Here is a 13619-nt window from a genome sequence, read left to right as displayed (position 1 = left end):
CGTTGACTGCTGGAGTGCATGGAGCAGAAGTTTAGGTATACAAAGATCTATGTGACTTGGGGTTAAAGGCTGAAGTGTGTATCATTGCCAAAACCTAGCTTTTTTATCTGCAGAGAAAAGAAGTACTTCTACTGACAAATAAATGTAAAAAGCACAAATGTGATTCTTTATTAAGGCAGAGTGCTGTCAAAGTAAGCATCAATTTTCTAACTTCATAATGCCAGCCACACTGTATTAAGCAAATGAATGCAAAGGTAACATATGAGAGGTGGTTACAGCAATCTGTCTATCAAGATGACCGCTGTGTTTGATTTACACATTTCTAAGTGTTATGTACTAAATATATCAAGCCATTAAAATATCCACTTTTTACTGTTCTGGTGAATTCGATGCTTTTACCCTCTCTGGAATCTTTGTCACTTGATCTCCATTCAACTGTGACACTTCATCTTGCATTAGATTGTAATACCAAAACTGTGTTCGCCCATGCAGGAGAAGAGTTCCCATAGGACCCTACTGGGATACAGACAGTGATAAGTGACGAGGTAGGAGGGGGTTTCAGTCAACTGGCATTTATGCGTACTATATATTTTATGTTTCCAAATTCAAACAGCAATCACTTTTTTAAATTAGCGCAGCAGCTTTAATTAGAGAACAGCAACAAAGAAGCTATAATTAAAAAAAAAAAAAAAGTGGTTGATGCAATGAGTAGTGTCTTTGTCATAATTCACAATGAGTCCACTCTACTGTTGGGTTAGATTCAATCATCAGTCAGCTTCAAGGGCAACCACTTCTAATTAACAGGCCTTTTGAACTCTTCCAGGGAATATGGTTCAGACCTCTAAGGTACTGTAACAACAGTCAGAAACACAACTCTTAAGGTTGTCTGTCCCTTATGGTGGCTTTTCCCAAAACGTGAGGCAGAGGCTTCCTTCAGTAAAATTAAACTAAGAGTACTGCAGTTGTGTTTTGTGCCACGTGTCCCTGTGTAGCCATCCAAGCTCACTAATCACCTTCCTTGGCTTTGATAATTTTGCATATGTATCCATACACAGAGAATAAGAAAAGCTACGACAGCTGTCCAAAAGAGACCATCTCCTTTCAGTGATTTAATGAGAGATATTAGGACTTGACATTAGAAGTACTGTTTGGAATTAGGTCAAATCTGACCGTCCTTGTGGAAGTATCTAAAACCTTGATTTGGGTGGCAACATCAGGGTGTTTTGAATTAGAGGGAGAATATTTGGGGCTGAAAGAAGGTTGAAAGAGTAAACAAGGCCTATGCCTTTCATTTGAGGTTAGGTTTTTCAGATTTGTGGTGTACTCAGGCTCAAGCTAGCTGAGACTTCTTTTATATAGACAAACTTATTTCTCTGAAGAAACAAAGAACTCCACCACCACCAGTTTCTCCTCCTAACTGTAAGAACGTGCAGTATCGCTGATAACCTTGCTAAACCCAAAGGGATGATATCACCACTGCTCTTTGATATGCAGATACGGGGAGTGGGATTGCTATTCTTATCCTGCTGGTTTAGCATTTAGCCTATGGAAAACACAAACAGGTTCTCCACGTTTTCGCCTGCTCGTCATCCCTCACGCTGCTGCCTTGCACAGTGGCGGTGGACAGGCCACGGTCCTCAGCAGATCCCACTGCCTACCACGAGCACGCCACCGCCTACGCCAGAGACATGCCGGGCGGTCGGATCCTGCCCGGGAGCATCGCACGCCATGCGAGCCCAGCTCGCTCAGGTGTATGCATGTATGCAAAATATTCCAGAGCTCTTTTCATCTAAGCCATAATTGCGAGCTGGCTTCTGCGGGAGTAATTTTGCAGGCGTCGGGGTTTAATGGTGGCCGTGCAGATGGGTTTCCTTTGAGTCACTTCAGCCCCAAGACGGCCATTTCTGTGGATGGGAAACATTGCTCACATTTCGCCATGCAAAACCAAGGAAGCAGGACTTCCCTGGCCACAAGGCTGACAGGGGTGATGCCCTCAGCGCCCGCAGGGCACAACGCAGTCTCGCACCCCACAGGATGCTGACCTGCACCATGCCTGATGTTGCTCCCCATAGGGGCAAGGTGGTGGTTCAGGGCCACCAATAATGACCAGAAGCAAAAATAAAAGCAAAACCCACACCAAGAACATATAAAAAGAAACGCTCTTAAAAAAAAAAAATAATAATAATAACAAAATAAAATTCGGCCTCCCTGCAGTGATCAGTCCCTCGGGAATGCCATAAGGCGCCACAAAGCGCCGAGGCGGGACTCGAACCGGGGACCCCCAGAGCAGCGCCTCACAGCCCACGCTGGGCGCTGAGCCACGCGTGCGCCGGGAGGGGACAGGCGGGCGGTTCCAACGCGCCTGCGCAGTGGCCGCCGCCGCTGGGGCCGGAGCGGGGAGCGGCGCCCCCTCCCCCAGCCGCGCCATGGGTGACGCGCTGCGGAGGGCGGAGTCGGGCACTCAGGTGAGCCCCCCCTCTCCCCCCCCCCCCTCAGGGCCCCCCGCCCCGGGCCGCCGCCCGCCGCCATTTCCCTCAGGGCGGGAGGCCGGGCGGTGCGGTGGTCGTAGGGCTTTTGTTGGTCGTTCGTCCCCTTGCTGTGCCCGGGCGTTGTGTAAACGAACCGTCTGCTCCCTGGGGGGGTTGCGGGGCAGGGCAGGGTACACCCGGCTGGCCGCCCTGCCCCCGTGCTTGGCGGTGTGTGAGGGGAGGGGAAGGCGCAGAGCCGCGCCCCGCCGCCCTGCGAAGCGCCTCAGGGTGAAGGAGCCGGAGAGGGGATGATACGGCGGGAGGGTTTGTTCCACCAGGAGAAGTTCCTGTCACGGTGGCTCCCAGACACTGCCGCCTTCGCGAGTGTCTTCCTCGCTGTCCACCTCCCAAGCCGTGGATGCAGCGAGGAGGAAGAGCTGTGGAAACAAACGAGGAGGATTTGGTTTCAATACAGCGCGCAAAGTGGAGTTGCTTTCGTGTTCTTCAGAGAAAAGGGGGTTGAGTTTTGGGGTTTGTTAGTTTTCCCTGCCCTTAAATGTTTACTTGTTACTTCGACTTCCAATCAGCATGTTAATTAGGTGGAGATGTGTGTTACTGTATCATGATATGCTAAGTACAAAAGCATAGAAACATGCATGATAGTAAGTATTTCTTGTTAAAGCTCTCTATTTTTTTTCAAGGCACAAGTTCTTAAGCCCTTTTGGCACATAAAACACTCACAGCTGCCCAGTATCAGCAAATATACACAAATTAAGGACATGTCTTCCACTTGTGGCCAAGTGGGTAAAAGCATTTGTCCACATGAGCAGCACCAGCTGGGAATTCACGTGGCAGAACAACCAGTGGTGGAACAGATGAGCAGACCTGAACAAGGGAAGAACTGACAACCAAGGCATTGAGAAAGAGTAACGAACATGGTCAAGAAAAATGCTTAAAGCCCTTGAAACAGAACTTCATTTAAAGCAAACTTCCTCAAATAGCCTGATGCATAATATCTGACTTCAGTGAGGTTTAGGCTGAGACCGCAGTCTTATAATTTTATTCTTCAATGTAATTAATGCAACAAATTAGAACTTCTCAGAAAACATCTTTGGTATCTCACAAGAAAATAAATGATAAATTGCTAGCATACATCTTCATGCCCAAAGTTTACAAAAGCTCAGAGTGGTTGTAGTGGTTGAAAATTAAATTTTGTCTCATACTTGAGATGTATTTGTGTTTATAAATAGCCTGTAGGTTAGCTCATGGCCTCTAGCAGAGCTAGAGTATTTAATTTGAATTTCTTTAACATTTTAATTAAGTAATATCTCTGACAAGACCTACGCGTATTCTTACATTTATGCATAACTTCACTGAATCCAATATAGTATAAGCATTACAATATATTAGTCAATGGGACAGCCCATATGCATATTTCTTTATTAAAAAGATGGAATTGATAAGCCATAAAAGACATTACTTAAATACTTCAGTCTCGTCAGCCTTGTTGTCATTAATGAAATTTAACCCAGCTGTTGCCCAGCTCATGCTGGATAGCTTGTTTTCTGCCATGTGTACCTGTGCGCAGCTTCTTGTTTGTGTAATTGCATTTCTCAAGGACACGTATGAGCGAAGACCTACCACTAGCATGTTGCTAAAAGGTTATGTTTTGTACAAAAGAAGATGAAAGCATTAAAAAGGAAGAAATGAGCATCTACAGTTGAATTACAGAATCAGATGTCTCTAATACATTATTTGAAATTGCAGGCTTCTTTTTTTCCTAGCTTTTTCCATTGCAGTGTTTTATCCAGCAGTACAATGTCCACAACACAGCATGAGACACCCGACTCCCACCATCGAGATTGCTCTTTAATTGCCATAGATTTTTCCCTCCTCCCACATAGAAGACAGTGTAAGAAGGCAACATGGAAATGCCCTCCCTGGAGCTGAGCCAAGGCAGCTTCTGCTGATTTGGGAGAACCCATATTGTCACTGTCTTCACTGTCTGCAGAGGTGAGGGATTGCTGTCTGGTGTCTCATCTCGGTGCAGCTTCGCTGCCGTCACTTCTGCTGTGGTGTGGACAAACCTTTGTGAAATCTGAAGGAAAATTGTTCGCTGTTTCTGCCAGAAACCCCATTGCTCACAGCGTGACACTAATGAGGCAAGTGCCTTTGGAGATTCTGCTTCAGAACTCGGAAGTAAATACAAGTTTGATAAAAACACAGGTGCACTATCATCAGCAAATTATCATAAATTACCTACATGAGCACTGCTCAGAGTAAGCACCTGTAGTTATTTAAAATGAATGTAAAAACTCATCATTTAAACAACCACAGGTTCATATTTAAACGATAGAGATCAATCTATTGTGTGTTTCCAAAGCTGGAGTGGTAATCTTAAAGAGGTAATAGTCTAAGAGGAAAGCGCTCTTAGTTTCCGGAAAAGAAAGGGGAAAAAAAAAACCTGTGGGGAATGTATTTGTTAATGTAGGAATGAAATTGGGAGCAGGAGGCAGCATCACCATGTTTTGACCATCCCGTGGGGCCTCGTGTCCCAGCCCAGCAGTGCTGGTGGCACCCGGCATCGCGGAGCACCGCAGTGGTCCTTCCTATCGCTGGGAACTGAAGGGCATCAGAAAGCAGCAGCCTGTGGTGGTTTTCCTGTTTCTCTCGACTTCCAGCACCAGATGAGGGGGGTGAGATTCCCGGCCTTTCTCCAGGAAGGGAAGCTTTTCCTCCCCGCAGCCCCGGCTGCGTGCGTAGGGTCTGCAGCAGTGCGGTTGGTAGTCGCAAGCTCCTAGTTTATGTGCCCTCAAAGACAGTCGTGTGTTCTTGTGGATATAAATCCATCCAGATTTTTACTTTGGTCAGGTCACGGAAGTCTACTGGTTCCCAAAACACTCCAGAGTTCTCCACGTTTGCTTTGTGCGCTGCACAAACGTGTGAAACGTAACAGGAGGGTCTGCAGATCCTGAGCGAGGTCAGTTCGAGTGTTTTATGGCCCTTCAGTGAACATGTCAAAAAACTCCCCTGGAAATGTGTGAACAGGCAAACAAAGGCAAACACATTGACATTTTGTTAATGGAAGGGAATGTTAAAATGTCAATGAAAATGTCACACTTAAATTCCCATCATGACCACTTCAAGTAAATTCAGGGCCATTTAATGGGGCTTTATTCTGCTATTAAAGGCAAACACATGCACAACTGTTTAAACAACTTTTAAGACAATTCAGAGTAAATGCTGCTCATCAATATGGCAGGGAGGAAAGCAAGGTAAGGCAGCGCATGTTTAGAGGTTTGTGCCCACTGCTTGTTTCATGACTGCCTTTAAGGAAGATGCAGTAAAAGCAAACAGGATTTTTTCAGTTGGCTTAATTTTTTAAATGGCAGCTGGTTGTCTTGGAGAATAAAATTTTCAGCACCAGGATAGATGCTGTGAGCGTCCTGGTAGTGTCCTTTCCCGTGTGTGTTAATGTACATGTGGAATAACAGCTCTTGCACAGGGTGAAGTGCTGTGTGCCAAAACTGCAAATAATACAAATTAGGTGGTCCATAAGAGTCCTGCATACTTTTCAAATGAAATGTACATGGTTTTACTTATAAATATGCAGAGAGGCTGACTCAGGAGACTCATGAGGGGTAATGCTCTGCCTCTCAACCTTGTGGCCTTGTGGAGGTGTGGGTTATTACAGATACTCTGCTATCCCTTTGTTGTGTCGAATGGCAGCACTGCTCTATACCAGAGGCAATCCCTCTTGCTAGTTTACCTGAGCAGCTTTTTCTGTTTTTTTTTTTTTTTTTTTCTTTAAGCTATATTTCTCCCAGTGTATATCCACTCCTTATCGCCACTGAATCTGTGTGTTAATTGTTTGTAAGGATGGAAACTTCTGCTGCTGTACCCAAAGACTGTGGGGGTGCTTATGTATTTATAAAAATGTTTTCAAATCAAACCAATCTTTTGATAGGACTGTCATTGAAAACTCCCGGTTCTTGAAGTCCTTTAAATGTGATTCCCAAGACCCATTATTTTGAGCTGACAGCATGTCTCTTCTATCTTTTGTTAAAAGCTACTTGCACGCCTTGAGGGCAGAAGTTCTCTGAAAAATCTTGAACCTTGTCTGTTTGCTGAAGAAGGATCTCCCGTTCATGGTAAAAACGTATCTTTATCCTATTTATGCAAAAATGTCAATGTAAAAATTTTCTCAGAGAGAAGCATTCAAATAGATCTTTTTACCCTGGATTCAGAATTTTAACTCTTGATGTGATTTTAGGCAAACCAGACAAAATGAAATAATGCAAAGTCATCCTCCTGAGCATTATTCTACTTTAAAATGGTTTATGGGTATTAAAGCACAGGTGTAGGTGAGTAAATACCAAGCATGTTGGTTACCATAGAGTTTTGCAGATATTTGTTCTACATTGTCACTTACCTTTTTGTTTATTTATTTTAATCAGTGGTCTAATTTTAATCAGTGGTCTTTTTGACACCAGTGCAAGTTTAAGGTAGAGTCTTGTAGCCAGAAGTTTTAAAATCAAGATTGGATGTTGTAATGAAAGAAATTGTTGAGCTAAATAGAAATTAACACAATTAGTAATTTCTTGATTATCCAGGAATTCTGCCTGTTTTTCCAGATTGTGTGAAATGTCATGGATTCTACAATGGAAAAAACTACTCTGATTATACAAAACTAGAAATACATAATGAAAAAGGCGTATGAATGGCAAACTGAAAGGCTCATGCTGTGAGGTACCACAGTTGTTGAATATATATATATATATATATATGAATGAATGAATGGGCTTCATATGAAAAGTATGTGGCTGCAGTGGTTATCAGCATACTTGTCTGCAATTTGAATTCCCACAAATTATAGAAGGTTCAGAAGAAATGGCAGAAAAAGCAATAAAAAGAATCAAGATAATTGGATGAGAGATGATGCTTAGTCTACAAATGCAGTCTCTGTGAGACCATTCACGTATTATTTTGCAGCACTTGGGAGTACATTAAGGGTTTAGCAATATATGATTCCTGCCCCTAGAAGTTTCAAATGTGATATAACAAAGATAAAGGGCAGAGAAATCCTGGTAAGTCATTGCGAATGGAGCAGAGTATGGAAGATTATTTAAACGCTCTCAGTTCTGAATTGCCACAAGAAGAATTAAGAACCAGTAGTGAAAATGGTGTAGGATTCAAAAGGCTCCTGGAGTTGTAACGCGTTTTTTTTTTATTTTAAAAGAAATGCAGCTATAGGAAATGCTGATATTTCAGTCTATTTTTATGTACTTTACATACAAGTAACAAATGTTTCAGACTGAACGAGGCCTGCTCTGATTGAACAGCCTCCAAGAAGCCTTCCTGCGATTCAGTAATTGCCCTTGGTGTTGCAGTCAACAGGGTTACATAATTCCATTCCCAAAATTATCAACTTTGATTTTAAAGCTACATAGGTTGTTCATGTCTGTCTAACAACTCTTCCGGAACCTCAGTTCTGAGATGGCTGGAAACTTTCTAGTTTCATCACTGGTTTCTCCCTGTGCCAACACATACATTGAGCTTGGGAAGCACTTCTGTTTTTCTTCTGCTTTTAACAAATGGCATCAATTATTGTCTGTATTGGTCATGCTTCTTGGCTGACACTAATGGAGTTGCATAATGTTAGCAGAGATCTTTATGTGTATAAATGGCCTTCACCTTTTATTTTATTTTTGCTTTGTCTTTTAATATCACAGTATATATATTTATGTGAGTCCATGTGTTATTTTGATGTGTGTTCTCGTTATTCAGTCTTAAATCCCTGTTGAAGATCTACCTCTCCATTTGTCATGAACTTGGCATTTAGTAGGTCATTAGGGACTACTGGAACACATTGCCCACAAAGAAATGGTATGATTAAAGCAACGTGATGACCTGCATTTTTCTTTTTCCCGATAGTATTTGTAACAAAGCTACGTATATGTAAAGTTTCAATAAACCATGTAAAGGTTACATCATTAAGTGTTCGTAACATGTATGTCAGAATACTACAGAATAGGAACAGTTAATATAGGTAGTGCTGTGATTCTGATTGTGATGGAACTGTATATTTAAGAAGACATAAGTATTAATTACATACCATTTGAGCTCTTCTGGAATGGAGGAAAAGTGACATGAGCTTTAAATAAGCTTCCACTGTTGCCAGGCATATTTCTCCTGTGGCCCTGGTATGAAGGTATGGGTGTCCACATAAAGCTCAGCAGTAGTGTGACACCCAAAATGGATTTGGAATAAATATTATGCCTTTCTACCCCACTTACAGATGGTGCAAATATTAGTGACAGTTTCTGCATGGTATTATAAGTCAGTAGCCCAGTAACTTAAAGGTATTTTATGGTATGAAACCTGCAAAGCTATTGCTGAGTATTCTAATCATCTGCTTCTAACTCCAGTGTCAGAAGATAGTTTTACCAACATTCACTAATGTAATGATTACAGGAAAATTTTAAGACTAATGTAGTTCAAACAATAACATGGAAAAGATGACCAGAACTGAGCACAATGTTTTAGTTAAAAATATATTAGTGTTATATGAATATCGAAGTTTATGCAACATTGCATAGCAGTGGACCATTGTGCTCTGTAGTCTGCCTGTAGCAGGCCAGCTCCGCTTTGTCTCTAGTTCAAGCTGCTACGAGCCAAGCGATGTGTTGGGTTACTCCTTAAAACATACTTTTTGAATTTGTCAGTGCTGAATTTCTTATGAAATCATTCTGATAATCTAACTTGATACGTTAAAACCTTCACAGCCTTAAGTTATTAACCCAATTAGTTTGTCTTCTCCACCTTTTGCCAAGCTAATGGAAGATTAATCTACTGGTAGATGAACCAGTAATGTTGGGCAACACCAATTCTAATAAAAAATTTCCCATTAACTTTCTTCCACGTTAAAGTGTCTATCCCTACTCGGCCTCCCAGACCGTTTCCATCCCTTGACAGTATCTCTTTACTAATCCTGCTCTCAAACTCTTTTGACATTAATGGATGATGCTGGTACTGATCACTTAGTTTCTTCCATGACCTAACGTGAGAGATAGTGTCAGTGGCTTTTTGAAAACACTACTGGCCACACTTCCTCCTCTGCTGTGTCACTGTTTGTCCACCCTGATCCAGAAGGATGAATTTCCCCTCGTTATCTTACTGCTACAGCCTGGTTGCTAATTTAATGAAACCCTGCATTTACAGTTGTTGCTATAAATGGCTTCTGTTTTGCCCCAGTTCTTTTTGTGGGCAGTCTCCTTAATAATCGTGAAGGCACAGAAATCCCCTGCTCCCTTGAGGTTTTCTTACAGTCCAAGCTGTTAGTCTTTTTGGAGCGTCAGCATAATGTCCGTGTTTTGGTCAAACTGCAACCCATCTTTTGGGGCAATGTGGAACAAACTTTGACAAGTGCTTAGCTGTCGTGCTGTTAACGTTTATAAGCCACCACAAAAACTCTTAAGAATGATTTTTCATTGAGCTTATAATTTTTACTTAAATAAATGTGTTAGTTCTGCCAATAAAGGTCCCTCCAATGTTGTTCTGTGCATTGCAGGTCTCTTACGTAATGTGCTATAGGAGGTTATACGGAGCTCCTGATAAAACATCTTCAAACGGATAGAGTCAAGCACTTCACAGAATCATTTTTTTGCATAATACCAGCTAGTAAGTCAGATCTGCCCGCTGCTGCTTCTGAAAGGGCAACAAAAATATTTTGTTGTTTTTTTTTTTTAAACAAGGTATTTTGCTGTGATGGTAGGTCTAGCAATCTGTATTGTAGAGTGGCCCAGTCCAGTCATTGATCTGGATTCAGCAATGCCACTCAGGGTGGCAGAAGCCTTGTGCCGAAACCTGTGGCAGGCAGAACATACAGTTTGTTCTTTAATGACAGGTGCCTTACACAATTGTTCTAAAATATTTCAGTAGACTTAAAATAGGAGGGCCTACCCAGCATATTTGGAAGGATTTCTCCCAAGCTGGTGTCCTATTGTCACAGGTTTGTTATGTCACCAGCACAATGGATGTAACGCAGTAGAGCATCAGCTGGCTGCAAGCGGTGGAGCTGGATATCGCGACTTCTCAACAGAAAGAGAAAATGAAGATCTATGTCATAGGACGTGTAGTCACCTTTCATCTCAAAAGTGGGGAGAGCCATTCAGAACAGATAAATGAAGGTTTGGGAGCCAATCAAGCTTTTCAAATAAGTTTCAAAGTATCAGAATTTCAGGAAACTGGCATTGCAGTTTTGGAGGAGCAGGGAACTTGAATACGGAGAGGCGGGCAGTCCGAGTGCCACTGAAGTGGGCGAATTGTCACATTAGGTGTAAATTCCTTTCAACACTTGCAATGGGTGAAGAGCTTAATTCTTCCTCACCACGCTCTGCCCCTTGTCCCAAGCTGCATGCTGACATTATATGCATGTGCAAACAAGGGCATCCTCTGCGAGTTGAGTTTACCCTGTTAACTCAGGCAGGCACAAACACGTTTGGGTAAAGTTGCAATTAATTCTCTACTCTTGCATCCTGCTATGGAAAGCTGTTAGCCCATTGGCACTTCTCAAGGCCATAGAAGTCCATGACCTTCCTATGGCTATAGTTGTGTGATTCTCCTTACTGCTTATATTTACCCTAAAATCCAGAATATCATAAATAATCCAGTTTTCTAAATTAGAAGTTTGGAAAGGACACCTAATAAATTAACCTTTTTTTAGATTCTTGCTCTGATTTTAAGACATAAGAGGCCTTTGGAAAAGGCTTTAGAGTCCCTTGCATTCACATTTGAACTGGTTTCCTAGTCATGGGTTATGCTTTTTTAATTAACTTGTTAAATTCACGTGATATTCATATTACTGACACACACAGGTCAGGCAGTTAGGCTGAGTGTATGTATGAACAGAGACCTCTGCTTCAGACAGCACTCATTGTCTGGAGTTAAGCAACCTGCGAGACCCTTTCTGACAAAGAAGCAGCTTCTTATTATGGTCTCATAATAAGAATCGGTATGTTGTGGTGTGTGCAGCTACCAAACAAGCACATTGCAGACATGAAATGTTGAAGGACAGCCTGTGCTGCAAAAATAGCTATGCCAACGTGATTTGAACCTCTAATGTCATCTTTTTTTTTTTTTTTCGCTTGTCCCCTAGTTTTTTTTCCCTAGTTTTATGTACATAACGTAAATAGATGGTTTCTTAGCCACTTTTTTGTGTAGCAGTTTCCTTTTCAAACCTTCATCTACCTGTATTGATAAATGAAATCCAGTTGCCAACCTCTTAGTGGTATCATTGTCCTAGATGCTATTGGCAGGCTTTTTTTCAACCGTTGCTGCCAGTTGATTTTCCTCACTTCAGAGGCCTGCCTTGAAAATCGGAATTTCTCTTGGTAGATGCCAACCAGGCTTTAAACAATTTTTATGGCTCTCAAAGCTTTCAAAAACACATTTTCCAATTAGTGGAATAGTGAATATTGGTTCAGTAAACACTGAAATTGGACTCTGAGCTATAAATGGCCTCACGTGACTGCTTGCTTCTTTGTTTTTGAACAGGAGATGTCATTGAATTCCACGGTCCAGAAGGAACAGGAAAAACTGAAATGCTCTACCACCTGGTAGCCCGCTGCATCATTCCAAAGTCAGGAGGAGGACTGGAAGTAGAAGTCATGTTCATTGATACAGACTACCATTTCGATATGCTTCGTCTAGTGACCATTCTTGAGCACAGATTGGTGCAAAGCACAGAGGAAATGATAAAGCAGTGCCTGGGAAGGCTATTTCTTGTGAACTGTAGTAGCAGCACCCAGTTACTTCTCACTCTTTACTCTCTAGAAAACATGTTTTGCACTCACCCCTCTCTCTGCCTTTTGATTTTAGATAGCATATCAGCTTTTTATTGGATAGACAGAAGCAACGGAGGGGAGAGTCTTAACTTGCAGGAGATGAATCTGAAGAAATGTGCTAACTTTCTTGAAAAGCTTGTGAGGGAGCACCACTTAGCCCTGTTTGCAACAACGCAGACGATTATGCAGAAATCTACAAGCTCTGCAGAAAGCTTTTTTCCTTTAAAACTTCAGCATGAATTTGATACAGACTATAGGCCTTATCTCTGTAAATCATGGCAACAAATGGTAACCCACAGGATATTTTTCTCCAAGCAATTTAATTCTGGCAACACCAAAGGTTTTACAGTCGTTTCTTGCCACCTCAAAAAAAACAATGTTGTAAAACGTTCATTTAGTATTGCAGAATGCGGTGTTCAGTTTTAATTTCAGTTTGTTTTTTAAATGTCTGGCAAATCCTGGTGCTTAAGGCCTGGTAAGCTCTAAGTAGTTTTTAGTAGCTTTTAAATGAGCTGTTTGTTGCTGGGTGATTAAGGATTTTTGTTATCATTTTCTTAAAATTTAGCGAAGGGCAGGAAACCTTAACGTTTTTGAATTACTGTTTACGTTCAGTCCCAACCAGTGAGGAATGTTGGCAATTATTTGTTTGTGCTTAATGCAGGAAGCGATTAAATCAAGAAAATTATAACCAAAGTCATTTAAAACTCCTAGTATCCTTCATTAATGTAACCTTTGTGATATGCAGTCAAATGCACTGACTTCATTTCTGAGTCTTACTGCTTTTTACTCCTCTTTTCCCAGGGTACAGACGTAGAAGCCTACTTTTCCATGGGTAGACTGCAAAAAGGCCAAGTGTTCACTTTTTGTAAATACTGATCTTGGTTCGTTCCCAGTAGCCTAGGGCATATGAAATGCATTCACAACTCTGCCTGAAGACGAGGATTCGCTTTCACAGCCTGTTAAATAGCAGTAGTCCCGACCATGGTTCTCCAGCCTCACAGCCTCTCTGCTTATTTTATCACGTGCTCAGAGATGCAAGGATTGCAGGTGTTTTGACCTTTAGAAGGGTCTGGGTTTGAAGAACCTAAAGCTATCACAAAAATGGAACCCTGTTGCCATAAACGAAGGAAAAACAGCTCTGGGTACTTGGGAGTTTGCGCTACATGCAGCAAGCTGTTTAGTCTTTGAAAATAATGAAGGATGGGCTATGGGTTGTTGTGGGTGGTGTTGGTTTGTGTGTGGTTTTTTTTTTAAGATGTATGCACACACATAAATTTCTTCCCTGCCCTCCTTCATTATTCCCTCC

The 13619-nt window shown here is 41.9% G+C and overlaps 1 protein-coding gene across 1 annotated transcript; it reads left to right on the top strand.

Annotated features, from left to right (window-relative positions):
• The first annotated feature begins 2289 nt into the window (after nt 1-2289).
• On the top strand, nt 2290-13073 carry XRCC2 (X-ray repair cross complementing 2). The gene is made up of 3 exons (XM_040546224.1): nt 2290-2465; nt 6538-6619; nt 12024-13073. The coding sequence occupies exons 1-3, from the start codon at nt 2427-2429 to the stop codon at nt 12737-12739; spliced, it is 837 nt and encodes a 278-aa protein (XP_040402158.1). The 5' UTR covers nt 2290-2426; the 3' UTR covers nt 12740-13073.
• The last annotated feature ends 546 nt before the right edge of the window (nt 13074-13619 follow it).

The sequence above is a fragment of the Cygnus olor genome, chromosome 2, assembly GCF_009769625.2.
Source record: "Cygnus olor isolate bCygOlo1 chromosome 2, bCygOlo1.pri.v2, whole genome shotgun sequence".
NCBI lineage: Eukaryota > Metazoa > Chordata > Aves > Anseriformes > Anatidae > Cygnus > Cygnus olor.
Note: the sequence above shows the minus strand (reverse complement) of the source record. Positions and strands in the feature narration are given on the sequence as shown.